The 27,513-nt window shown below is 45.6% G+C and overlaps 1 protein-coding gene across 1 annotated transcript in view; it reads right to left on the bottom strand.

Moving 5' to 3' along the window:
* Window positions 1-2,975: 2,975 nt before the first annotated feature.
* NIBAN1 (niban apoptosis regulator 1) overlaps window positions 2,976-27,513 on the bottom strand; it is a 156,551-nt gene continuing 132,013 nt past the window's right edge. Inside the window, exons 7-14 of the mRNA XM_080824199.1 lie at window positions 25,536-25,640; window positions 24,939-25,101; window positions 19,603-19,790; window positions 15,632-15,793; window positions 13,982-14,092; window positions 11,687-11,794; window positions 7,559-7,670; window positions 2,976-5,920 (exon numbers count right to left, since the gene is read on the bottom strand). Coding sequence (XP_080680325.1) covers window positions 4,773-5,920; window positions 7,559-7,670; window positions 11,687-11,794; window positions 13,982-14,092; window positions 15,632-15,793; window positions 19,603-19,790; window positions 24,939-25,101; window positions 25,536-25,640 — 2,097 coding nt within the window. The 3' untranslated portion in view covers window positions 2,976-4,772. The remainder of the gene's footprint in view (window positions 5,921-7,558; window positions 7,671-11,686; window positions 11,795-13,981; window positions 14,093-15,631; window positions 15,794-19,602; window positions 19,791-24,938; window positions 25,102-25,535; window positions 25,641-27,513) is intronic.

Here is a 27,513-nt window from a genome sequence, read left to right as displayed (position 1 = left end):
CCGGCTGACAGAAGAGCTTTCTTTAATTGACTCCTCCCAAGGCGTCCATGAGTTCCACCCAAACCACATAAATCAACATATAACCTAAGAAAAAACTATGCAGAAGTCATTTCAAATCAATGGGCTCTCCAATGGGAATTGGTACCCCCAATTCCAATCTGATCCTTGGCCCTAAATAGAAGTTCTGGAGGAGCCACTCTGGGAATGATTCTTGCATATTGGGAGTTTGGTATGGAAGGAGATGGAGTGGTAAAGTCTTTGCCACACCCAGTGTCCCCATCCCTGCTAGGCTTGATTTCTCCAACGTTTCTTCCTTTCCTGGCTGGAGCTGTTGGCTTAGGAAGAGTTAAAACTGTTATAGACAAGTTGCATGCCAAACAAGTTAGCAAATACCCATTCTAGGCTCTCCCTGGCCATGTCTACCATGAGAATTTGAGTTTGCTGGTGTCAGGGACCATATCCACCTTATTCACCTCTGCTTCTCCACTACCCACTAGAGTGCCTGCATATAATAGATAAGCAATCATTATTTTTTGGATGAATGAATTCACAGAGGAATGAGCAACTGTGGATATTGGTGAGTAATATTGTTTTATTTATGATTGTAGAAAGAAGGAATGTTTTGCTTAGTGTTACCCATTGAAGATAAACTTGTTTAAAAAGTAGTTCAATTATGCCAAGAGTAATTGCCCGTTATTATAGATGTATTCCAATTCTTAGAGAAATAAGCATAATTTTCAAAGCATAATCACATCTGACATTAAGTGACTTCTCTGTGGACTCCCTCTGAAAACAGAAAATTAAAAGTTCCATAGTGCGGGGCACCTGGGTGGCTCAGTGGGTTAAGCCTCTGCCTTCAGCTCAGGTCATGATCTCAGGGTCCTGAGATCGATCCCCACATCGGGCTCTCTGCTCAGCAGGGAGCCTGCTTCCCCCTCTCTCTCTGCCTGCCTCTCTGCCTACTTGTGATCCCTCTCTGTCAAATAAATTTAAAAAAAATAAAATAAAAAAATAAAAGTTCCATAGTGCAACAACAGTGACTCACCTTTCCATCTGAGCGCTGTTCCTCCCAGCTCAAGTATGACATTGGCTTGAAAGATGAAACCACCCCCATTCTAAATAAATATGACATTTGGACAGCTCTTCAAGGATGAACATTTTATTGGAATATAGGCACTTGGCAGAGTAAATATGTGGTTACAAAGTGCTTTAAGTCTATTTGCTTTATATAGTGACCAGAAAAACCCATCCACAGTGTAGATTTTTTGCTTGAAGTTTCAGACTTCAGAAGGCAAGTCCCCAAACCCGCTTACTTATAATAAAGTACGAAGACCCATATAGCCAACTTTTTTACCTAGTGAACCTGATCGTTTTAGTCAGTGATGTCCTTCCCTTCCCCAGATTAAAACTGCTATGGAGCATATAGCACTTAGCACTTTTGATAAAGAGTGAAATTCACTCATCTGGCAGAACTGTGAAACCCTTGGAAATCACAGACTCCAGTCTGGAGGGTTACAAAACCAGACTCGAGAATCTTTGCAATAAAATGTAGAAGATCAGGCCCAGGGACCTGCAGTTTTTCACAGGCAGCCTCTTTATAAAAGCTTTTGGACAGATTGGAATCTTACCCTTGTGGTGTCCAAAATACTTTTTTTTTTTTTTTAAGAGTTTTCTCTGCATGATTCAAGGCACCACTATCTCCACTCTAAGCTGCAAAGGAAAAAAAAATGACAAGATAATTTTTTTCAAGGCAAATATTCTCTTTGTTAAAGGTCAATAGTTACATGACTCATTTAAAGTCATGGAATTTTTCCCAAAAACCATGTCCTGAGGCTTTATGCATTTCTAATGGATTTGCCTAGAGGAGAGATTCCCCAGAGCAGCCGCAGGAGATCTGCATGCTGCTCAGTTAAATTATAATAACCTTGCTCTAACCTGGAAGCCTCTGAAGCAACATATACAAGTCTATTAAAAATGAGACAAACTCATAGTATTATGAAGTTACTCCATTCAACGTGTTAAAATGAATAAGAAGTATTTTTAATGAACTTTATTTTCCTGTTCCATCTTCAGATGGCACAATCATCCCACTCAGTCTAGTGAACTTGTCTCTTGTGAAATATGTACAGAAAAATTCTTTGTGTTCTCAAGTATGTCCTACCATGTAGTGCCCAGTGCCCTCTGGCCCACGAGATGGGTAAAGGGAGGGCACTGACAGTCATCCATCCAATGTAGATCTACTTTCTTTCAGGGTTGGAAAAATTTCTTAATTTTCCAAGGGGTCTGAGAAGCCCTGAGGTGAGCAAAGGAAGGATCCTGGGAAGCTCCAGCATGGGTTGGAGCAAGGCTGGGACCTCCTTGCTCGCTGACGTTCTCCTGAAGAGAAGGGCGGTCCTTGGTGGGGCTGCGCACTCCTCCTTTGGCTCCCAGACTTACTGGGCAGTGCATCTGACCATCTGGCTGTCTGCCTCTTGGACTTTGGACTTGACCTAAGGGAAGGCTCCCCAAGGGTAGAAAGCCCAATTAAAAATGTCTCCCTGCCTGACAGCAAGCCCCAGATAGCCCCAGCACAGTAGCGTAGGGGGTATGCAGGTCTCACGTGTCTTGGGCAGCTCGACACCAGCTGGTTCTTGTGCAAGGCACTAGGGACATGAAAATGACTTGAGAAGGCAGGGAGCCATTACTCAAGGCTGTGTATCTCTAGCAGGAAGCACACATGATTAATAAACCCCAGTTTCTGTCCTTGAAGAGAGAAGCCCCAGAAGAGATGGGAAGTTGACACAATTTCAGTACTTTGAGCTCAGTGCAAGGATAAGAGTGAGCACTGGGTACTGCAAGGACAGGGAGGGGGGTCTCTACTCTACCTTCTTTCTCTCTAAGGAGACCCTTCATAGATGTGATTCAATATGAGACTATAATGACACTGATTATTATTCATTCTTTATCACCTAGAAATTCTTTTCTTTTTAAAGATTTATTTGTTTATTTACTTGACACAGAGAGAGAGATCACAAGCAGGCAGAGCAGTAGACAGAGAGAGGGGGAAGCAGGGTCCCCACCAAGCAGAGATCCCGATTCAGGGCTCGATCCCAGGACCCTGAGATCGTGACCTGAGCCAAAGCCAGAGGCTTAACCCACTGAGCCACCCAGGTGCCCCTATCACCTAGAAATTCTTCATGGGGAGTTGGAGAGAGGAAGATTTTAGTTCCTGCTGGAAGAGTTAAATTGTGGGACAAATTCTCTAAACAGCTGATATAAACTTGCTGAGGATGATCAAAACAAGCTTTTAGGACAGTATGTTGGGATCTGATATTAAAATTTGTGGAAGGAAATGTCAAGAGGTACCACCTGGGACTAAACTTCTAGGAAATGATATGGTATTTTTTGGAAGGATAATAGAACACAGCTTTTTAATCTTCTGCAAGTAAGTTCTCTAACATTAACATTTCTAGGTCACAATCCATTGAGGAGATGTATTTGTGTCTATTTCCATGGAAGTGTAAATTCCAGGAAAGAGGAACAGAGTCTTTTTCACTATAGTATCTCTAGCACCTGGGACATCACAGGGGCTCAGTTAACTTACTGAATGACCAAACAAATGATTTCCGCTTTTGGCGACATCTTTGAAACTTGATTGGAACTTGACGATGTACATCTGGGCTTTTCATTTTCTTCTTTCTCCCTTCCTTCCTCTTTTTTTCCTTCTTTTTTTCTTTCCCATTTATTCACTTTATTCCCCTTCTGGGAATAAATCAGGACCATTTCAATGGATAGACAAGCTTGTCCTGGTTTGAAACTTGGCATATTTTTTTCCTTTAAATTCCTGTAAGTCTTTAAATTTAGGCCAGACAAAGCACCTTATCTTTTCTTCTCCTCCTCCTCCTCCTTCTCTTCCTCTTCCTCTTCCTCCTTCTTCTTTTTCATTGTTGTTGTTGCTATTGTCACTATGCCCAGCACAGCCCATGGCATACAGCAGGTACTCGAGTAATGCTTATTTAACCTGTAGTCTTTTACACTCAACCATTAGCTAAGGCCCGTCCGCCCAGTCGAAGGCTAGTCTGGAATGCTTTCAGGCTTAAACACACCAAGGAAATTTCCTTGCCTCATCTGAATTTCCCCCAAAGGTGATTAATTAATAAGAATCAATGTGATTAATTAACTAGAAATTGATAGCAGAATTAGTAACAGGCTCAGACAGCCCCATAGACCACAACCTTCCTCCATTGTTGCTCAGCTTCCCCAGGGCTCTCTGGGGCCTAATCTCTCAGGCGCCGCCCTTCTTTTCCAGCGACCCCTGCCCGCAGTTTTGACTGTGGATGGATCCTGAGCCCTTCAGAGACAGCGAGGTTGCTAGTGGTTGGTGAAGCCGGATTTCCAATATACATTTGCATTCTTACCCAAAATTTAAAAAGCCTCGAAGTACATTAGAGGAAAACGTGCAGTGTATTGGGAACTGTGCGCCTACTGTTTTCTTGTCTTTACTGGAACGCCACTGACTCCGTCCGACATCCTCAGCTGCCTGAACCCCGAACACGTCCCACTAAAATGCTAAAGCTGTAAATCACGGTAGAGCAGTTCAGTTCACAAAGGTCTGCCTCAGTGTGCATGGCCTGTGTGCACTTCCTCTGCTTTCATTACACACATTAAGGAAGTACTTAAAAAAAATTTTTTTTTTTTTTGGTAACAATCTGTGTGCAACCCCTAAGCATACCCATACCTATTAACCTTTGGCTGAGTTTGTGCAAAGAAATCCTTATGCCAAATTGTCCCTTTCACTCTTCGGAGGGCTGCCCTAGGGTACTCTCCCCCGCCTCTTGTGAACCGAGCAGATCGAAGTTTGGAGCGTTCTCCACTACCCACTGGCACTCATGAACACCAGCAGGCTTAACCTTCTCCGTATCCACACCGGCAGCGGTAGTATGGGCCGGGCTGCTGGTCCCTCCCAGGGCTTCTTCCGCTGAACCCTGACTCTCATTGAGGCAGGTGTGGTGAGCACTGGAAATGCAACCTTCTTGTGGCCTGGCCTCACCCTCCACCATGGCCTCGACCCCTTCTCCTTCCTGGGCATCCGGTCCGGAAGCCCCACCTGTGAGCTCCCTCTCAGTGGGCTCCCCGGCCTCTGCTTGCTGCTCTGGGGGGCCTGTGCTGCTGGTATCGTCGGTGAGCCCTTCACAGGCCAGCTGAGCCCCCAGCAATCCCCCCAGCTCCACCCTGCCAGCCTCTGCCTCCACCCCCGGAGGGGAATAATGGGCCTCCCTCCCACTGATTTCACTCCCTTCACAGCTGTCTTGACTGGAGGCAACTGCTTGATCGGCCTCTGTGTCGATCTGGGTTGTTTCCTCTAATTTTGCAATTTCTGGGGGAGCACGGGTCTCTTCATGGGAAGCGTTCTCAATCTCGAGGGTGGCCAAGTCCACTGGCACTTCAATGGTCACCGTCAACAAATTTCTGAGCTCCTTTAAGGAGCCCGAGACAGAGCTGGCTTCTGGCTTTTCGTGGGTGGGTTCTCCGTCCTCAGGAGCCCCTCCAAACTCCAGCTCTGACGAAGGTGTGCCCAGGGCTCCTGCCACGTCCTCTGTAGTCACAAGAGCCACAGCAGGGCCATCCACGCCTGAAGGAGTCCCCTGTCTGGTGCCATCTGGGGGAGGGGTGGGGACAGGGAAAGACAGGCTTTCTTCTTTGGCCAATGCACTAGGGACCCCAGGCTGCTGCTTCTCCCCTGACTCTTGGAACACTTCGTTACTCGGTGTCTCGCTCTGTGAAACTCCTGGCAGAATGGCCGAGGCTCTCCTGGCAGGGCTGGCCTGGTTTGACCCTGAGGGGGTTTTTAGATCCGTTAAGCTGGACACACTTTCACTGGGCAAGGCCATGTTGTCTTCAAATAAGTTGTGTTTCTTCAGGAGAGCAGCTTCCTTTATCACTGGGAGAGACCAGAAAACAGAACATGACATTGACCCTCTGCCCCGGCCACCCTGCATTTTCCGATGTTATCCAGAAGTCAAACTCCCTTCCCAGCTTTTCTGACTACCCACATTTCTCAATGTCAAATTCCAGCTGATACCGCCCCCCCCCTTCCGGTCTCCTTCCTTCATGACCAAAGCCCACAAACTCGTTTTCTACTCTGGACCTCTGCCATGTTCATTCATTCACTCCTCCACTCATTCATGGATGCACATTGGGCAACCGTTATGGGACAGGCTCTGAGAACCCAAAGATGAATAAAATAGGGCTTTTGCTTTCAAGGAGCTCGCAACCTAGAATAGTATTGTCTGTATCAGCCACAGAGACCCCGCTGCAGGGGCAGGCCTACATCTCTCTGCTGCTTCTCGTAGTCCAGTCTTGAATGTGCGCTGGGTACTCAGTACCAAGCATGCAGAGAGAGCCTTGTTGACCTGTAGTGTCTAGAATGAAGACCTATGTGCTTCTAGCTCAGTCCCAGAGAACTTGAGAGGACTCAAGACAACAATGACAACGATAGCAGCCAACAGTTTTGACCACAGGCCTCCACGATAGCTGTGCAGGCTGTGTGGTGCCCAATGTTATCACTTCCAAGGGGGCGCCCCTCGCGTCAGAGAGAGCATAGATTTGTGTATTCGGCAGAAATTTCCGGGAATAAGCAGTAGAGCATCCTACTCCGATAAAATCGGTATATCACAGCAATTTTTTTGGACGGACGACAGTCAGGTGTCTGCAGAAAGGGAGCCTTTGCCTAACTGGCGGAAAGGTTCCATGATGGAATGGCAGTGGGCTTGAGGGAGCCCTTCCTGTCAGACGCCGTGCTGACGTCTCTACATTTCTCATCTCATTGGATTAGCTACTGGGGTCGTGCTTTGCCTGTTTTCTTTGTGGAGGGTTTTTGGTGATCCTCACACCTTCGCCATGGAGACCAGGCACGTTTCAGGCCTATGGTTTTGGGGAACAGCCCTGTCCAGCATATTTCTACTAAAGTTGTCCTGTCCACGGTCCTATCACAAGCAAGGCCTGACTCCACAGGACAGTGGGTGCTGGAGTCCCAACAAGGTTCACAGAGAACTGTGTCGGCGCCCCGTGTCTGCTTCTGTCCAGCTGACAGGACGTGAGGAATGTGCTGAGGAGGCAGCTGGCAACCCGTGCTCCTGGGGTCACCTCCTCCTGCCCCAGGGAGGGGTTGGGAGTCTATGGCTACAAGCACCTGTTTTCCTTTGTTCTGTCTGGAGCAGCTGGAGGAAGACAGCTGCTCATGAGACAGTCCAGCCTTAATCTCCCCAAACCTCAGTTCTCTGTGAAAAATGAAGCTTAAAATTTCTGTCTCCCAGAGTTCTTATTTGTAATTCAAAGGAATAATACTGAATGAGCCAACATAGCGTGTGTCAGATCATGACTCTCAGTCAAGGCTGGTGTCCCCCTCTTTTTCCTCTCCTTTCTTCTCTGTCTTCCCAAGAAACCAGTAGCGATTTCCTATTCCCCTTTCACACCTGTTGAGAAACAGGTGCTTCTCCCTGGGTCCTCCCTGGGTCCCCTTGAAGGGGTCCTCCCCTGTGTCTGCTGTTCCCTCCAGGACCCAGGAAGTCTTCCTCACCTTTCAGAGTTTCATCAAGGAGGCTCTGATGTAAAATCTCCTCATAGACATTTTCCACATGAATCATGTTGGTGTGATCTGCAAAAATGAACTGCTCGTATTTCTGGAGCTCCTGGAGGGCGAGAGAGGGGAAGACAGAGGACAAGGCATGTGACGCCAGTTTGTAGAGGAGGTACAGGGAGCATGAGTCACCCTCAAGATCCCTTCCTTGGAGTGTGGGGAACTTACAGGGAGCATGAGTCACCCTCAAGATCCCTTCCTTGGAGTGTGGGGCACTCAGTCACTGGTCATCCCCTTTCCTTTCCCCCAACCACCGAGGCACGATGTCCCGTACTGCGCACACGCTCTGTGTACTCCAGGGGTGTAGACGATACAGATTTTAATCATCTCAAGGCCCTGTCTCCAAGTCCGTGGGTCTCAAGGCCTCCTTTTTTTCCATCACAACCCAAATGTTTCCTTCTTCCTTTTATCCCCCCTTTAAACTCCAATAGTACTCTACCAAGGTATAATTACACACGGTAAAATGTACACATTTTACAAGTACATCTCAGTGGTTTTAGGTGTATAACTATACCCCTGGAACGACAACCCAGATCTAGACAGAGATTATTTCCAGCACCCTGTGCCCTTTTCCAGTCTACACCCCCAACAAGAGATAAGTACCACTCTGATATCTGCCACAACAGATTTGTTTTTCTAATTTTTTTTTTTTTTTTTGAGATTGAGAAAGAACACGTGTTGGGGGGGAGGAGTGGAGGGGGAGGGAGAGGATCTGAAGCAGGCTTCATGCCCAGCACGGAGCCGGACACAGGGCTCCATCTCCGGACCCTGGGATCACGACCGGAGCCAAAGGCAGACGGTTAACTGACTGAGCCACCCTGGTGTCCCTCGTTTTTCTAATTTTTGAAGTTTATGTAAATTGAATCACATATTCTTGTGTGTTTGGTTTTGAGATTCATCCGTGTTGCCACGTGTATCAGTAACTCGTTCCCTTCTGTTGATAGAAGGCATTCATTATATGGATAAACTACAATTGTTCGGCTATCCTCCTATTGAGGGTATGCACGTTTGCTCATTTTTGAGATGTTATGAATATAATTGCTTTAAACATTCCTGTGCATGATTTTTTTGGATTTAAGGACTTTTTTTTTTTTTTTTTAATCTTTGTTGTATACCTAGAAGTGAAATTGCTGGTCCTGGGCTAGATGTCTGTGTAACTGTGTTAGAAGGGGACCCTCTCCGGGTACGGAGGCCCCCATCAAGAACTCTTCAGGAACATTCTCCTCTTTCCTGCCAGCTGCCCCTGACAGTCACTTATTCCCTCTAAGGCAACCCAGACATGCGTCATCCTTTAACCCCTCCTGCTCTCCAAGGGTTTCCAGATGGCCTGGGGTTGAGGGAGGGATCAGACAGTACCAAATCACATTCCAGTTACGGGTATGAGGACAGAGAAGGGATCAAGATGTACCAAATCACATGCCAGTGATTAACTCAAAAATCCTTATAGCTAATGGTGCTCAAAGGGCCCCAGCGGCCAGGGCCTTAGCAGAGGGCTTTGAGGCCTTTTGCCTGAAGGGACAGGATTTTCAGCAGGAGATCAGGAGTCACCAAATGTAGACAACTCCGTGCTAGGTCTTGGGGGCCCCGGCCCAGATCGCAACAGGCCATAATGGGGTCCCTTTAGATCTATTCTAGAGCAAAGCCAAAGGATCGAAAAGACGTGAGCTTCCCATGGGCTACAGCTCTGCTCATCCCTGCCTGCTCGCTGCTGTAGGCTACGAACTCCCCGGCAGGCAGGGACGCTGGCCTGGATTTTATCTGATACATAGTCAATACATGTTTGCCAAGTAAACAGAAGACCTTTAAAATTTCAAACAGTTAGGGGCGCCTGGGTGACGCAGTCGGTTAAGCTTCCAACTCTTGGTTTCAGCTCAGGTCCTGATCTCAGGGTCGTGAGCCTGAGTCCCCAGTTGGGCTCCCACTCAGCTCAGAGTCCACTTGATTCTCTCTCTCTCTCTCTCTCTCTCTGCCTCTCCCCTCTGCTTACAACTCTCTCTCTCTCAAATAAATAAATAAATCTTTTAAAAAAATTTCCAACAGCTAAGTAAGTGTGTGGAAAGGAACAATTTTCTAGGGATGTTTATACTGTTGTGACATGTCCAGCTTTATAACATAGGTCCTCTATACCGACTGATTGAACCGTGACAGATGTTTAATTCCTTGGAGCAATTTAATTGGAATCCCTAACGGCGGGTCTTGGGGAATCTGAATTATTTTTTCTTTTTCTTTTTCTTTTTTTTTTTTACAGCTCCCCAGGCAATTTCAACATACACACTGGACTGAGTACCACAGATCTAGGAAACTGTGATTTAAAGAACCAAGGAAAACATATGTTAGTAAAATAAAGAATCCTTCAGTGGAGCAGATAGTCCCCTAGTTACCCATTCTGTAAATCCAGATCTTAAGAAATCTCTTGGCACTGAAATCATATCCTTCATTACTGAAAACTTGGGGTCTCAGTTTCTTTGGAAACCAATCTCTCTTGATTAAAAAATCACAATAGCACATTACAGATTGGGTACAACTTTGTTGATGCTTGGAAAAGGGGAACAGGCAAGAAAGGGGGACTTTCTTTGCCTTTTCCCTCTCCTGGGAGAAGGTGGCTCTGAGGCCCCCAAATGGGGGCCCCACTTGTCCAAATGGCCTTTGGGATTGAGAAACACCCTAAGGAGAATGTCTATGAGCAGACACATCCAGAGCAGACTAAGTCATCCTTTGGGTGGCTAAACTTTTCCTTCCCCACATGGCCAAAGGACCATCGTAGAGACAGATTCTTTATTCCTGTGGTTTGATCAAACTCCCAGAAATAAATGTCAGGTACTAGATATGCCAAGACTCTAAAGAAAAAAAGCATTTATAGAATATAAAAATAACCAAAGAAATTTCTGCAGTAAAAGAACTTATGCAAAGGATTTTGATGTTCCAATTCTTGGAGACCCTCTACACTGCCCAAAAGTCCTTTTTAAATTCTAATAAGCTCTTTATGATTTGCTCCAAGAGGGAGAAGGCATTCAAAATATCCAGCTCATAGATCATTTCTGAAATATAGAAATAGTAATAGTAGTAGCATATACCATTTGCTGAGTGCACACCGTGTTATCAGCAGTGGGAGCTCAGTTTCAACTCTAGTGGTTAGCAGCTCCGTGACTTTGGGCCCATTACTTAATCCTCAAGTTTCCCCATTTGTACAATAAGGATATAAATAGTACTTCCTCGTAGAGTTGTCATGACATTATTGAGATAATCCACACAAAGTGTTTAACATGGTGCCTGACACATGGTCAGCACTCATCAAATATTAATAATTTACTCTCCTCAATCTTAAAGGTACTGAGAAATACATCATCTTCCTTTTCAAGAAGATGGAATCTAGGTGAAGAAAGAGGAAAAGTGACTCGTCCAAGGTCCCAGAGTCAATACATGCAGGAGCCAGGACTTGAACTCAGGTCTTGAAACTGCCTCCACAGGTGGCTCACCCATGGTTCTGCTCTGCAGACCAAGTCACACTTTCATAATCACGGCTGTCACTGGTAGCAGCTTTAAATGGTTTCCATTTCATTGGCTTCACCAAACAAACATTAAAAAACATATATCCTTCTATAATTGTGTTACTTAAGGTCTTTTCCTGGATGTCGTGGTCGAGTTTCAGAGGACACGTGGTACCCAATAGTCATACTATGATGAGGAGCACCTCTTGTCCTCAGGGGCTCTATGACAACCCTTCGTTTGGCTCAAAGTCAGATCATTACCTTTGAGAGTCTGTCTAGTCCAGGGGTTGGCAAATCCGGCAGCTGCTTGCTTTTATAAATAAAGTTTTATTGGAACACTGAAGCACCCATTGTTAACGTCCTGCCTGTGTCTGCTCTTGCGCTTAGCAGAGCTGAGTAGTTGCAACAAAACCGGTATGACCCACGAAGTCTAAAATCTTTACTATCTGACCATGTGCAGAAAACATTTGCCGACACCACCCTGGTCTAGTCTACTGTCTGCAAGCACATCCTAGCGAAAGACCTTGCTCGGACTTCACAGCAGTAAAAGCAGGCTCTTTGGAGTAACCCGTCCTCTTACTGGTTTGCACGTGGATGCCAGTGCCTTCTGCACGGTGGGAAGTGTGATTTGAACCAGTGCCTCTTGAAATATCCTCTTCCGGATGGTGCTGCTGTCATAATCATATTGCTGTCAATACAGAGATGGAAACATATGCTGAATAGCAACATTGCAATCTGTTAACTTTTGCTTAAACAAGAACTCAGTCACTCACTGGTTTCCCTTTCCCCCCTATTTCTGAGGCTCCTGATGGTGTTTCCAAGGTCTCAAAGATCTTACTATGCAATTCTCTCCTACTTTGGGTGGAGGGTATGACTATTAAACCCATCTTACCCTTCCTTTTATAGATAGGGAAACTGAGGCAAGATCACAACAGTAACTTCTGCATTATAAAGAAGTTGGGGACAGAAATGGCGGGTGAGTTTGTATGTCATCACCCCTGTCCTGGGTGGGCCCGTAGGAGCCAAGATCATCTACTTCTTTCACTTTACATCCGAAAAGCAGGATGGGTGGGTTGTAATGATTTCCACAAAGAGAGGGAGGGCCTGGCTCTTAGCTACTTTAACATTGTGGCATGTTAACCGAAGAAGTTTAGCATGAAACAGTCAAACCTAGAAACCAGAGTTTGGTTTTAGATGACACTTTAAAAGGGTCACAGATACAATGGAACACAGTCACAGGCATGTGAGCAGAATGGTCAGGCCGAATAAAGAATAGTTAATGAGACAAAGGCATTTATACTGGAGTTGATAACTTTGGACAAAAATTATAGCTCTATTCAAACAACCAAAGGCACTATGTGGGAGAGGGACATGAACGGAGAGAACAGAACTAGAATCACCAGTGGTGACAGCTTTGGGTTCACACTAGGAAGCACATTCTTGCAGTTCCAAGTGTCCAGAGAAGAAATGGACTGTCCAGGGAGGTATAAAGGGTCCTGACACTGGAAGTGAAATTGACATTGATACTATCTTTCCAGTTACAAGTTCATTATTACTTGTGTTCCCATAATAAATATTGCTTTTCTTAATTTTAAAAAAGATTTTATTTATTAATTTGTCAGAGAAAGAGAGCCAGAGAGAGCACAAGCAGGGGGAGCAGCAGGCAGAGGAAGAAGCAGGCTACCTGTGAGCAAGGGACCTGATGTGAGATTCGAATCCAGGACCCTGGGATCATGACCTGAGCCAAAGGCAAAGGCTTAACCAATTGAGACACCCAGGCATCCCATAAATATTGCTTTTAATTTCAATGATTTTGTTGCCATTGTTTCCTACTACCTATGAGGTATTAGGATTGGGTCTAAAATTTAGGGGCCACCTCCTAGGCTCTGTGGGATTTTGATCTTCTTCTCCAAGACACTGTTTAGGGGGATAGGTAGTTAAGAAATTAGTGGACTGAATTTAAGAATCGCTTTAGCTCTAGGCTCACCACTGACTAGCCTGTTGAGCTTAAGTAAATCACACTAGTTCTTAGTGAGTCAGTTTCCTCACCTTTTAATGGAGACATATTCTGATCATCTCACAAGTCCTTGTGAGGATCAAACAAAACAGGATAGGTTAAAAACAAAAAAGCTTTAAAAATAGATCATATATGTGCAACCTATTATTATTAAAACCATTTTGATATATATACTTAATCAGTAAGCACGTCAAAAACAATTTCAGGGACGCCTCGGTAGCTCAGTCATTTGGGCATCTGCCTTCACCTCGGGTCATGGTCTCAGGGTCCTGGAATCAAGCCCCGCACTGGTCTCCCTGCTCAGCGGGAAGCCTGCTTCTTCCTCTCCCGCTCCCCCTGCTTGTGTTCCTTCTCTCATTGTCTCAGTCAAATAAATAAATAAAATCTTTAAAAACAAACAAACAAAAATTTCATATGGCAGGTGTCTCTGTCTTTTTTTTTTTCCTAAGAAATGTTGGCTGATTTATATGGGTTTTACTATATTGTAAACTCTTTGAAGAAGGAAGCTGTGCCTTGCCTATTTTTACATTTTCTGTAATCTCTATCACAATGCTTTGCTTAGAGTGAACAGCCAATAAATATCAAGTGCAATCATTCTTATCAAGAACAGGTCACTTGGAGGGATGGACAAGAATCCCGAGGACCTGTGGTCCCTACAGCTGCCACTAGATGGCAGAGCAGGCACGAAAGTCCTGCTGGGGGCCCCGCGGGGCGGTAGCCATGGCTGCCTCCGCGGGGAAAGGGGGCAGGATTACAATCAGGGAGAGTGGAAGCCAGAATTCGGCATCTTCCACTTAACAAAAGAAGCAGGGGGTCCCACTTGTTTTACGCTTCCCACAAATGAGACACCGGTTTTACCTTTAAGACTCGGAGCTTAACCTTCTCGATGGCGGCAGCAGTTTTGGCGGCCTCTCCCTGGAGGTGCGGGGAAAGCAGCTGCTGGAAGGTGAACACCGCGTTCTCCATCAGCTGGAAACCGAAAGCGACACGGGACAGCGCCCGGTCAGAGGCTGGGGTCTCCACCCGGCGCAGGGCAGGGTGGGGATGACCATCACAGCCCCCTTCCCCAGGCACTAATCTGGGGCCACCCAGGGCAACAGGTCCTCAGCCCCCTACCTAGTTATGAAATAAATGGGCCACAGTGGGATCCATGAGAGTCTGGGAACCACACACACCTATGCACATATGCATACACGTATTTTTTCCCTCCTCTCTTCTTCCTATGCTCTGAGCTGCAAAACCCATAGAGGCCATGGGATTGAGAATACCGCCCTCTCTGGCGGTCAACCCCTTCCCCTAGTTTGTATGTCATCACCCCTGTCCTGGGTAGGTCCATAGGGTTGACAAAGGGAGGTGGGAGGCTTCTCCAGTTACTCCTTGGGGGCTTTAATCCTGCACTTCCGCTTTTCGGGGGATGCAAACCGGTCCAGCACAGCTCTCTGCAATCCGCCTACCCCCTCACTTCTCTTCCTTGCTCTGCCGGGCTGGAAGGGAGGCCGGGATGGGGTTTGGTGGCTACAGCGGCTGATGTGCCCACGGGGTAGGAAACAGAAATAATTCTGATTTCTCATTCTCTGTACTCGTACCTGTATCAGTTTCACCAGGGTCAGGATGACCAAAGGGACTTCTGTTAAACCATTGCCCGATTTTGCTCCCCCAGTGCATCTATAATCCTTCACAACTCCCGGGTTAGGTAATAAGGTGTCTCACTTAATCCGCCCTATAACTTTTAAGGAACAAGTGTTCCTTTTTTCCCCAAGCCTCTGATCCCAAAGCATGAACACATAGCTTTGTCCAGCACTCTCAACACTGTAGTGACCTATCTGAGCATCTGTCTCTGAGGGGGGGATCTGGCACAGCACCCAGCCCCTGAGTGATCTCCCCCCAGGACACCCCTGAAATAGAACTGAGCTCTTCTGGCTTTAGTGGTCACACCCTTCTTCATTTAGAAAGTACTATAATACGGAAAGAATTTGTGCTTCTTTGTGGAGAAAAAGTTCCTTGTGGGGGGAACAAAGTTAAACTATCAAGTAGACCCAAGAGATCCAAATATGAAGCTCTGATTGATTGATTGATTTACTCTTAACCAGGTTAGGGAATTAACATAAGCCGGTAGTTCTCCATTCTGGCTGCGTATTAGAAGCAGTGGGAATGCGGATGGGGGGAAATTCCTGGGACTGGGGCTGAAACGTCAGCATTTCTTAAAAGCTTCCCAGACCATTCTCATGTGCAGCCGAGGTGAAAAGTGCTGGTTTGACAAATCAAGTAATTGCCAATTAATGCTACTTGATTTCCCTGAAATGGTTTTTTTTTTTCTTTCTGATGCTCATCAACATGGAAGAAAGATGAAGCCAGATGAAAGGACCAAGGACATCCTCAATTCAACATGATGACGACAGAAATGGGCCTCATTGGCCAGAGCCGCACCAGCACCCCAGTCTCTCGGGCCAGCCCTTGTTTCTCTGCTGTCTCCATCCTCACCCCCCACAGGGCCCCGGCCACTCCCACCTCCTGCATGTCGTTCTGTGTCCTCTGGACCACCAGGTCCACGTGGGGGAATCGGAAGCGGCTCTTGAGATCCTGCAAACGCTCCTGGAGCAGGTTGACTTTACCGTAGCAAGGTTCCATCTTCATGGAATCCAGTGGAAGATTCATGAGCCGGTCTAGATGCTACGTTTTGGGGAAGGGAAACACTAAAAACCTTCAAACTCAGGAACAAGATTACATGCATATTCTGTATTACATAAATACTAAATGATCAAACGTATGTTGGTAGAGTGAATCACTTCTCAGGCCACTAGATTTATGACATTTCAATTGTCTTACTTGCCTCCTTCAGGGGTCCCTGGGGCAGGTCTATGGCTAGGGCTGAGAAGACTCAGCCCTATTGCTAGAGACTGAGAAGAACCCACTGGATGATGGGAGGACCCAGGGAAGCACTTGGGGGCTCCAATCTTAACTCCTGATGGACTCTGGGCTCTACTTGCAGACTTCGAGAACTAGGTAGGCAGGTTTCTGGAATTTCTCCTGGGCTCTGAGGACCTCCAAAGCCTACGTTAACAAGGTCAGGATGCCCCTGGACCCTGATCCAGACTCTAGGAATGAAGCCAGAATCTTCATAGTTCTCTGAGGCTCTGTCAGGGTTCATGGGGGCTTCCTCTACTATAGGTTCTCTATGGTGGGTGGTAGGAAGAGGTCTGGCCTGGGAGAGGCATCCAGTTAAAAATTAGGATCCTTCCTTCTCTGGTTTACACAAGCGATGAAGCCATAGGGCTTCAGCAAGAAGGCAGCAACGGATCTCCTCCCGCTAAAGACGTCAGCTTTCACCAACCTACTCTTACACCGTGAGTGTCCTTGCCAACAGAATGCTTTCTATTTTCCAAGCTGATTTTCAAATAATTTAAAAACCTGAATCTGGATATCTAGAAGAAACAGGTGGGTGGGCAGAGAAAGAGGACAGGCAGGTGCTGAAAATGGACGCCCTGGGAGACCTGGGCAGTAACACAGGGTGTCTGTGAATTACAGAGGACATGCTGTCTGATTTTCAAGTCACAGAAAAGAGACAAGACTCGAGTTCTAGGTGTCTCTAAGTAGGAATTCCTAAAGGGCCCGTTCCTACTGTGTAAAGAGAACACATCACTCTCCTTGAGAAGGGAGTTGCGGGGAGCCACACCAAGGTAGAATTAATGATCAAACGCCCAAGATCAAACTTGTCCCTCCTCACACAACATGAAATGCATCTATTTTTAAGAAATAACAATTAAGCAGACAAGAGAGGAAAAATGGGTTGCTGCTTTGCTCCTATCAGACAGGCCAAAGTTTAAAGGAGTGGTAATGCCTACTGCTGATGGGCATTTGGGGAAGAAAGTCCTCTGTCATACACGGTGGATGGAAATGTAAGATTTAAATCCTTTTTTTAAAAAAAATGCAAATGTAAACATCTGTTAACAGGAGAAATGATCCCACCTTTCAACCTAGCAAACCTGTCTTGGGAATCTATCGCACAGGAATGAAAGCTTCAGAGTATACTCTATGTAAGAAGGTTATTTATTATAGTTTTCTCCATGATGCCAGCAACATTTGGATAGTTGAATAAATCATGGTGCATTCAGACATGAAATATTATGTAGCCATTACAAAGAATGATTTAAAGCTAAAGCAGCTAACTTGAGAGTTTCACAAGGTATTTTTTTGAATGAGAACACTGATAAAGAGTGGGATTTGTAATATGATCCCATTTTTTTAAAAAGCAAACAATCTGAAAAAAAAAACCAGCCAATAAATGTTTATGTTTTATAGCTAAATAAGCAGGGGGGAAGGCTGGGTAGCTCAGTCGTTAAGCGTCTACCTTCGGCTCAAGTCATTTTACCAGGGTCCTGGAATCAAGCCCTGGGTCAGGCTCCCTGCTCAGCGGGAAGCCTGCTTCTCCCTCTCCCAGTCCCCCTGCTTATGTTCCCTCTCGTGCTCTCTCTCTGTCAAATAAATAAATAAAATCTAGGGACGCCTGAGTAGCTCCGTCAGTTAAGCGGCTGCCTTTAGCTCAGGTCATGATCCCAGAGTCCTGGGATCGAGTCCCACATCAGGCTCCCAGCTCAGCGGGGAGCCTGCTTCTCCCTCTGCCTGTTGCTCTTCCTGCTTGTGCTCACTTGCTGTTTCTTGATCTCTGACAAATAAATAAAGAAATAAAATCTTTAAAGAAAAAAAAAACTTACACAAAAATAAAAGTAAATAAAATCTAAAAAAAAAAGCAGGGGGGAAAAAAGAACAAAAGTACAGAAAAAAGTACAAAAAAAAGTACAAAAGTACAGAATGGTATAGGCTAAGATGTTAACACTGGTTACTTGAAGGAAGGTGGGTGGTGGGGGAGGGAGAGAAGGTAGAGGCAAGTTTTTTTAAAAAGTTGCAAAAAAGAAGTTCAACGTATTTATGAAATGATCTTGTTTATGTATAGTTACATATTCATGCATGCATAAATAAATAAGAAAGGAAAAAAAAAGAAGAGAGAGGTATCTGGTTTGATCCAGGGACTGACAGTGATGTGTCCAGTGCAAACCAAGCTGCCTTGTGATGTGAGTGATTCCTGAACTTGAGGGTGCCTCACATCCTGGGGAGGCCTGTGAAACAGAATGCCGGGCCGGAGCCCCCCGAGCTTCTGACTCAGGAGATTGTTGGTGGGGGCCTGAGAATTTGCACTTTTAATAGCTGGGGAAGGACCCTACCGGTCCGGGGACCATACTTTGAGAAACATTGTTTTCATCATGAGTCTGTATTCTTGGAAACAAATCAACAAACACAATTTATATCAATGAGGATATATGCTTCTATATTTGTATGAACAAGAAACAAGCATGTGAAAACATATTCTAAGTTAATTTGTATTTGTTAATTCAGGGGGTCTGGAGTGGAGGTAGCCTAGAAGTGGGGGTGGACATGGGTTGATGTGGGAAACAAAAACAAGAGAAAAATTATTAAATTTCCTTACTCCCTACAGCCCATTGACAAGTCCTTGGAACATGCAGAATGACGTTATTCTAGGGACTCAATGTTAATTCTTCGCTAAGGGCCAAAGCCAATCTACGCCCAACACCCAGGATCCTGTGAGTCACTTTAACACATAAACTTTCCTTTGGAAATTTCCTTTATCTCTACCCCTCCAAGACACAAGTTGGCCATCATCCCCCAAGCATAAGACCCACCGATATACATCTGGAGGGTCTCACGACTCAGGTTTTTATAAGATGGTAATAAATGACTCTTCCCTAACAATAGCTAGCCCCTCAAGGTCCTGGAAACTTTGCTTCCAAAATTCCTCAGAGACTTACGCATCCCTAACGCCCTCCCAACGTGAAAGTATATAATGGGCCACTCCTCACGACCCCAATGCAGCTCTTTCTGCCCACAGGTCCTGTCCCTGTGCTTTAATAAAGCCACTTTTTGCACCAAAGACGTCTCAAGAATTCTTTCTTGGCCATTGTCTTTGAACATTAATGTCTTTCCACATCACAGGTGATCAATTTGCCCATATATACTCTCTCTCTCTCTCTCTCTCTCTAATATATATTACATATATGTGTAATATATATAATATATTACATGTGATATTACATATATTATTATAATTATATATTACATATATGTGTAATATATCATATATTGCACATATATGTAATATATTATATATAATATAATTACAATAATATATTACATATATAATATATTACATATATAAAATATGTAGTTTCACTTGCACCAGCATATTATTATTTTTGCAACTTGAAAACCATTAATAAAGGAAATTAGGTGAATGGATAGATGAATGGGGTGGCCGTCTGAATGGAAGAAATAGATGAATGGATAGAAGGGGGGAGTAGGTAGAAGGGAGGAAGAAAGTAAAGAGTGCACAAATGCAGAAAAAGGCCCAAGGAAAAGGCAGCCCCAGGCGGACCATTCACACTCAGTTCCTTGGCTCCATATCTTACCTCCTTAAGCTGGGCGCTGTCTTTGGTGGTCTGAAAGTCCTGGCTAAGTTCATCCACTTCTTTTTCAAAGAGTGAGCGCACCTCACTGAATCCTGAACTCACTGGTCCCATGAGCTCCTCCAGAATGGATGCCAAGAACGGTTGCACGTTCTCGGCACAGCTTCTTTCTGCGGGTTGGGCCACCATGGCTGAGATAGGAAATAGGCAGAAAAACCATCACTTATTATGGGCAAAATTGGGTTCAAAGTCCCTGGAGCCAGACCAGGGGTGGGCAGTGCCCCAGAGAGCCACTTAACAGCCCAGGCAAGCTCAAAAGAGCAAGACAGACCAGCACAGAGAGTCCTGTGCCAGCAGTCCCCAGAATGGAAAACCATCAGATGTTTGCAGAACTGGAACGAACCATCCCTCCCCTCCCCAAGCTTTCCTCGGCCCAGGGATGAAGTGCACTTTTCTGGCTGGTCCCTGTGATCACACAATGCTGAACAGAAACAGAAAATGCTGGCAATCCACCTCTTAACTCTCATCATTACCATTCTGTGTGCATAATTTGTCTTCTAAAAAACACGATTTACTAAGTTTTTAAATTGAGGTATAACATTATATCAGTTTCAGCTGTACAACGTAATGATTCAATATTTGTACATATCAACTTATTAAGTTTTAATTAATTTCTCTAAGTTAATCAGCTCATATAATTCAATTCCCCTTTCCCCTCCTCAAGAGACTTTTTTAAAACTTGAACACAGTTTTTTCTTGGACAGAAACAGATTCCATTGAAAACAAACACCACCCCACCTCCCACTCCCACCCCCAAGTTTTTTTTTTAAAAGGTTATTTTTTCCCATTAATCACAGAAAACATGCACGATGACAAAAATATAGAGAGCACAAAAAAATCATAAAGAGGGATGAAAAAATGTAACCACACTTCCCAGAGGCAAATCTTACTCTTTGATTTAAAAGAGGAAGAACACTGGGGGGCCTGGGGAGCTCAGTCATGAGGTCTGCCCTGCTTTGGGCTCCGTTCAGCCAGAAGTCTGCTTCTCCCTCTCCCACTCCCCCTGCTTGTGTTCCCTCTCTCACTGTCTCTCTGTCAAATAAATAAATAAAATCTTTAAAAAAAAAAACAATAAAAGAGGAAGAGCAGAAAGTCCGGATAGGACTTAGAAATCTGCATTTTTTTTAAAGTGCTAAGGTGAAGGTCATGACTAGCCAGGTTTGAAAGCACACGTAGTGAGGGAAGGCTGAGCCGGAAAAGACCTGAGCTTGCTCTGTACACTGGAAGGTTAGCTTTGTGGCGCTGGAAAGTCACCTGGCCCTTGTCACAGTATCACGGAACTGAGAACAGAAGGACAAGCATATCTGGGTGTTCAATCCTTCCATTTTATACATGGACAATCAGAGGCCTGGAGATGTCCCAGGGCTTGACCAAAGTCACACCTTAATTTATGGATCAGGGACTACACTTCAAGTGTATTTCTTAATCCTTTATTGGCAAATAACGTGCTTACAGGGCGATGAATGGGGCCCATTCTTCTCTCAGTTTACAGAAATATTTCACAGGTATGGAGGATCAGACTACCCCTTACTTGGAGAATCTGAGATGACTATTCATATTATGAGTAACTCACAAATATTTGGTATATAAAATATTAAAGAGGTCATAAACTGCTAGGGGGAAAAAAAAACCCTTTTGATTGTGTGATTTAAATATGAAATGATCTGTGACTTCTAAAAACGACTTGCTTGATACCAAATGCAAAATTGTGTGTCAGGAGAATAAAGGACATATTTATCAATGAACTTGGAGAGAAGAACTATTTGAAAAGCACCTAATAGAAATTTCAGACTAATCGTGAACACAGGTCATATGCAGTAAAGATTTAGTGGCAGCTGGTGAGATTCACCTACTGAGAGGGGAGGAAATGGACACAGGCAGGGGCCATAGCGACCCTGCTCTCCTCTCTCTGCTCGCCGCTGATGTCTGTGTGCCAGCACGGGTTGCAGCCTCCTCCCTCTTTTTTGTGCTCCTTTCAGCTGGGCCTTCCTTCCTCCTGCTCTGCTTGTGAACATCTCCCTCACCGGTTCAAGACCCAGTACACACTTCACCCACGCAGACAGTCGCATGCCCTTGGAACCACCACCCAGCTCCCTGAGTGGCGGGCGGCCTGTCGCTGCTTCCTTCTGGAGGGCATACAATTGACACCCCACCCGGACATGCGCTGCTAACTTCCAGGCTGTAGAGACACCGTTGTGATAAACATGGACTCACAAACCATCCCGAAGTTAAGGTAGCTGTGGCAGAGCCACGGAGCAGAGGGACAAAGATGGAAAGAGTTGGGATTAGAGGGGTTTGGAGCCTGACTCAGTTTTGGAATCTGGGCCAAGTTACTTAATCTCTGCCTCGGTGTTCTTATCGGGGAGGTGCGGATCATGGGACGAATGACTCCTGGGGGTTGGGGTGACGATGATGTGGGCTGACTGTGTTCAGGTGCTTGGAGCTGTAGGTGGCCCTCGGGAAGCCCTCACTCACTGTGAGCCCTTGTCCCACCTGCCGGCATCATCCTTTTTCCTATTAACGGACACGAAAACAGCGCTATTGTTACAGGAGCCCGCAGTGTTTTCTGAAGCTGACCTAGTCCCTGGCTGGGAACCACAGCGTCCTCGGTTCCCGCTTCTCCAGTGGTACCTCTCCCATCTTTTCCCACTGTTTCAGAATCTGTAACATGCCTCATATCCTGTTGTTGTGAAATCATGTTGTTTTCTTTGAATCCTCGTAGCCCTTGTATTCAGCAGGAGCAGGATAAATGCTTACTGAATGAAGAAATACTTGTTGGGCAGGACTAAAAAGATTGGTTGCTTGACCATCAAGAGTCATTTGGGAGGAAATGGAGAGATCACTGCTTCGTACTCCCAAAGCTCTTTCAAAACTTTATTGATGTAGTCCGAAGTATACAGTTGATCCTTGAACAGTGCAGAGGTTAGGGGTGCTGACCACCCCCCACCGTCGCGAAAATCTGTGTATAACCTTTGACTCCCCCAAAGCTGAACTCCAAATAGGCTACTGTTGACCAGAAGCCTTACCCATAACATAAACAGTTGACAAACACATATTTCGTATGTTGTGTGTGTTATATCCCGTATTCTTACAATAAAATAAGCTAGAGAAGGGGCATCTGAGTGGCTCAGTCGGTTAAGCATCTGCCTTCGGCTCAGGTCATGATGCCAGGGTCCTGGGATTGAGCCCTACATCCATCAGGCTCTCTGCTCAGCAGGGAGCCTGCTTCTCCCTCTGCCTCTGCCTGCCATTCTGCCTGCTTGTGATTCCCCTCTTTCTGTCAAATAAATAAAATTTAAAAAAATAAGCTAGAGAAAATAAAATGTTACTAAGAAAATCATAAGGAACAGAAAATATGCTTACAGTACTGGATTGCATTTATACACCCCCCCCCATAAGTGGACCCGTGCGGTTCAAACCTGTGTTGTTCAAGGCTCAACTGTACTTTATTGTTTAAAAAGGTGGAGAACCAGAGCCTTGGTTAAAATGTGTTTCTGACATTCCCTTTTAAAAAGACTTGATCGTGACTTCCTTTCAAAGTTCCTTTTAGGAGGCAAAGACTAGTCTAGGGCAGAGTGTTTTTCCTTTTTATGTGGGATATACTGGAGCCACAGAGACTAGGAAAAAGAGAGAGAGAGAGAGAGAGAAACTGGTTGAATTTGGGCGTGAGCTGGGGAGCTGGGTGCTGGAGGTTTCAGGTTGTATGAGCACTCGAATATAGTCAATTCTCCATCAGTTGTGCTAACAGAGGAATGAGAGACATGGATAATAGTGAACACGTAGCGCTGAGGCTAATCTGTCTGTGCCTTGGAGGGTATGGCAGGGACAGACCCCACGGAAACAGACGCGCACCCCCATGCCGTCGTCAAGCCCGCTCTCTACTCTCTCGCAGAAGAACCCTTGGAAAGGCTCAGAGGCGAGCTGGGCTGCGGTGGGAACAGGGCCGGAAAGGCAGAGCGTAATCCACCAAGCAGACAGCCCCGGTCAGGTGCTAAGTCTCTTGAGTACAGGAGCTGGGTCCCCTGTTCATTGCTAAAGCCCCAGCACCTTGCTCAGAAAGCACCTAGTACCTATTTTTTTTAAATGAGTGAGCGAGCAGATGAGCAAGTGAGTGAAAAATCTGAAAAATGAGGGCGCCTGGGTGGCTCAGTGGGTTAAGCCTCTGCCTTCGGCTCAGGTCGTGATCTCAGAGTCCTGGGATCGAGCCCCGCATCGGGCTCTCTGCTCACCGGGGAGCCTGCTCCCCGCCCCCCACCTCTCTGCCTACTTGTGATCTCTCTGTCAAATAAATAAATAAATAAAAAGCTTTAAAAAAAAAAAGAATCTGAAAAATGACAACATAAGACTGTTGCTAAACCATCCCAGAGGAGTCCACGTGCTTCTCGGAAATGACATTTGGGGTGCGGTGCTTGTTGGGATGTAGGAATTAACAGTAACATTTCAGCTGATAACATGTTATCCTGTGCAATTCCTTAGAGGCCCTCTAGGGCACAGGCAACCACTTTTCTGCCAATGGCCAGAGAGAGAACATGCTCGACCTTGAGGTCCAGGAGGTCTCGGTTCCGATTACTCAACTCTGCCCTTGTAGCATGAACGCAGCCACAGGTGACACATAAATGAACGGGCACGGCTGTGTCCCGATGAAATGCTATTTACAGAAATTGGCAGTGGGCCCGATTCAGGTCAGGGTCTACCGCTGACAGGCCTCAATCTCAGGGACCCTTCCTCCTGATTGCAGAGGATGACACTAAGGCACATGGAGGTCAAGTGACCCTCCCAAGTACACCTGACCGGCCATGTTGCCCTTGTGACTAGAATCCACATTTATCCACGCTAAGCGAGTTTTCTTCTTGTGAAGAGAAAATCCGTTTATTCATCCATTCAAGTATTTGCTGAGACTCTGCATATACCAGGCACGGTACTAGGCCCTGGGTATGCCTGAGTGAAACAGGGACTGCAGGGTCCTGTTCTTAGACAGCTTACAGTAGAGAAGGGGCACACACAGAAGCCAATACAATTAGTGTGAGAAGCACCCCAACAGGGGCGGAGTGCAGGGCATCAGAATACGCAGGCAGCACCACAGGCCAGAAGCAAACGCTCCTTCCTCCACCTTGTGTCACTGAAGCCTGCTGGGGAAGGTCCGGCCCTCGCTAGCCCACGACCGTTACACCCGGTATCGCCTCTTCCCAATTCTGCCAGTTGAGTTTTCCTCGGAATCATGAACTATGACGGCGTGCGCAGCTCATTCAGCTGTAAGAGCCTGGATTATCTCCACTGACCTTTGATCTTTCCAATTAAAAAGTTCTTCGAGTTCACGATCTGATCCATGTCTGAACGGATGGTTCCCTCCAGGCCCTTCGTCAGAGCACGGCACTCCTCCTTCAAGGCACTTAATCCTTCTGAAACTTGGTGTCGAACCAGGTTGTAGGCTTCCTCAAGGAGCTGCAACAGAGAACAGCACAGAAATCGGGGCTCTGTCATGTGCGAGCGCCTGCCGGAGTCAAGTAGAACGGGGAGGGCTAAGCCCAGATTCTCTTAACATAAACATGGCTCCAGGCACACTCGTTCTTCTTCCCAGATTTGAGCCTGTTTGGATTAGTCCTCATGTAAGTGAGACTGAGCAGACTCAAAGTAGGCAATTCTCCACCCAGGGAAGGAATTATTAAAAAAAAAAAGGAGGAGGGGGAGGGGGGAGGAGGGAGGAGGAGGAGGAAGAGAAGAAAGAAGGAAAGAAGGAAGGAAGGGAAGGGAAAGGAAGGAATGAAGGAAGGGAGAGAGAAAGAAAGAAAGAAACTAAGAAACTGCCCTATACAAAAAAGGAGGGAAAGGGATGTTCATTTTGAATAGCACAGTCACATAGCAAAGTCATGGCTTACGCCGAGCCAGGCCCTCTTTCTGTCATTCTTCTTCCCCTTCATTTTCGGCAGAAGCTCCGTCTGAAGGGTTGGCAGGAGGTCCTCCATCACCAGGTTACTCAGGATCTGGGGAGAGGAAGACAGCCCCAGAGTGAGTTGGGTGGTGACTGGTCAATCTGACCATCGGGCGAGCTGACGTGGGCATGATCGGCCGTGCTGATCCTGGCAACCTAAGATTGTCCCGGGTTACATCAAATCCGTTAGCTGATAGTTTCATTCTGGTTCTGAGGCTACAGAAATCTCAACTAAAGACAATCTTGGAGGGTAAACGTTCTTGAATATCTGCGAAGAACAGTAATGTCTGCTGACGGTTCACCATCAGAAGGACAAATTCCTCATATTCACACTTCTTTAGAAACTAGAAGAATCTAGTGCATTTGAGATAAAAGGCAAAATTTTAATTATGGATAAGGGCGTCCTTAGCACCCTCATGACTTGGTATTGGTGGCTTGAGGTCTTGATGTGTCCTCTGAGACCATCACGCCTCCCCCTCAAGCTCCCTTGGGATCTGTGTGTCTTCATGCTGTGCCCTGAACCCCACCTCCATCATCTTTAAAATTTAGAGAAAAAAACGGAGCAACAAACACTTGGAACAACTGGACATTTGTGGGGTGACAGAACATGGGTGAGGGGATCTAAAGTCTTCAGAATGTTTAAAAAAAAATCTGCTCCCAAGTCACTCCTAAAATTTTGGTTGGCTCTGTGAAAATGTGTGTGTGTGTGTGTGTGTGTGTTTTCAAAAATCTGACCATGTACTACACATATTACACATATTACAATGCTCCATGTAACACCAACTTCTCCTTCTTTAACCAACCTCCTCCCCGCGAACTGGAGATTTGCTTTTCAGATTCAGTTTTACTATGAATCTTTTGGGGTTCACAGGGTATTTTTCAATATCAGCCTGCAAGACAAGATTTACAAAAGAAAAAGAGTAATTTGGGGAATGGAGAATCATTTGACATCCATTCTATGAATTTAAAATAATATTTGTGCAAAATAATTGACCTCCTTCTCATACAAATTCAAATTAGGCTTTGGGAATTAGAGAAGATCTCGTCCTGAGGTCACGGGTCAGCCCCATGCTAGTGAAAATGCTCATGAGTTCACTAGATCTCGTCTTTCACCAAGGGCTCTGTTAGAGCAGGGTGGAACATTTTAGCTGAACGGTCCAGGAACACTCCCAGGATGGAGGTGAGTGAGCCGTCCAATCCCCCTGTGCCTGGGGGTCACTGGGAGAGAAGGCTGCTCAGGTTGGTGTGGGGAGTGGGGTCCTGTCACCTGCGATGTAGAACTTTGTGGTGTGACAAAGATTATAATGGGGATAGGATTTCCCCAAGTCCTGGTAATTCATTGGTGGGAATGTTTTTCTTCCTTAACCATTCTCTGGGAGCAGTCAAGAGGTGAACCAGAATTTTTGAGGAATTTGAGAGGAACGTGATATGTGCGAGCTCCATGGAGATTAGCAGGTCCAACAATTAGATTCAAGTAGGTCATTAATAACATGGATCCTGCCCACATCCTGCTCAGAGGAGTAAGTCCTTAGTTGGAACACATCTGCCCAAGACTGATGGAAGTGTAGCACAGGGAGAATGAGCTAGGAAAATAAGGAGACTGAGGCAGGACTTAAAATCAATGGGAAGTATTATCTTAGTTGAAAGTGTTAAATTCAGGGTCATAATAATTGCTTAACTCATCCTTTTGCAGATATTAGTTTGAGTCTGAGCATAAGCAATAAGGGGTTGGGAAAGAAGAAAACGTTACGAAGGCCAAAGGAAAAAAAATATTCCATTTGGGTAGGTTATAGTTTTCTTTTAGTCTTTCCCATATAATGTTCCAAGAAATTGAGTTCTATTTTATAAGTTAGGGACCTGAAAAGGAAATACGTTTGGGGAAAAGAAAGGAGGGGAATAGGAGTGGGTTGCAAGGGTGTGGGGCC

The sequence above is a fragment of the Martes martes genome (genome assembly GCF_963455335.1).
Source record: "Martes martes genome assembly, chromosome: 15".
Lineage (NCBI taxonomy): Eukaryota > Metazoa > Chordata > Mammalia > Carnivora > Mustelidae > Martes > Martes martes.
Note: the sequence above shows the minus strand (reverse complement) of the source record. Positions and strands in the feature narration are given on the sequence as shown.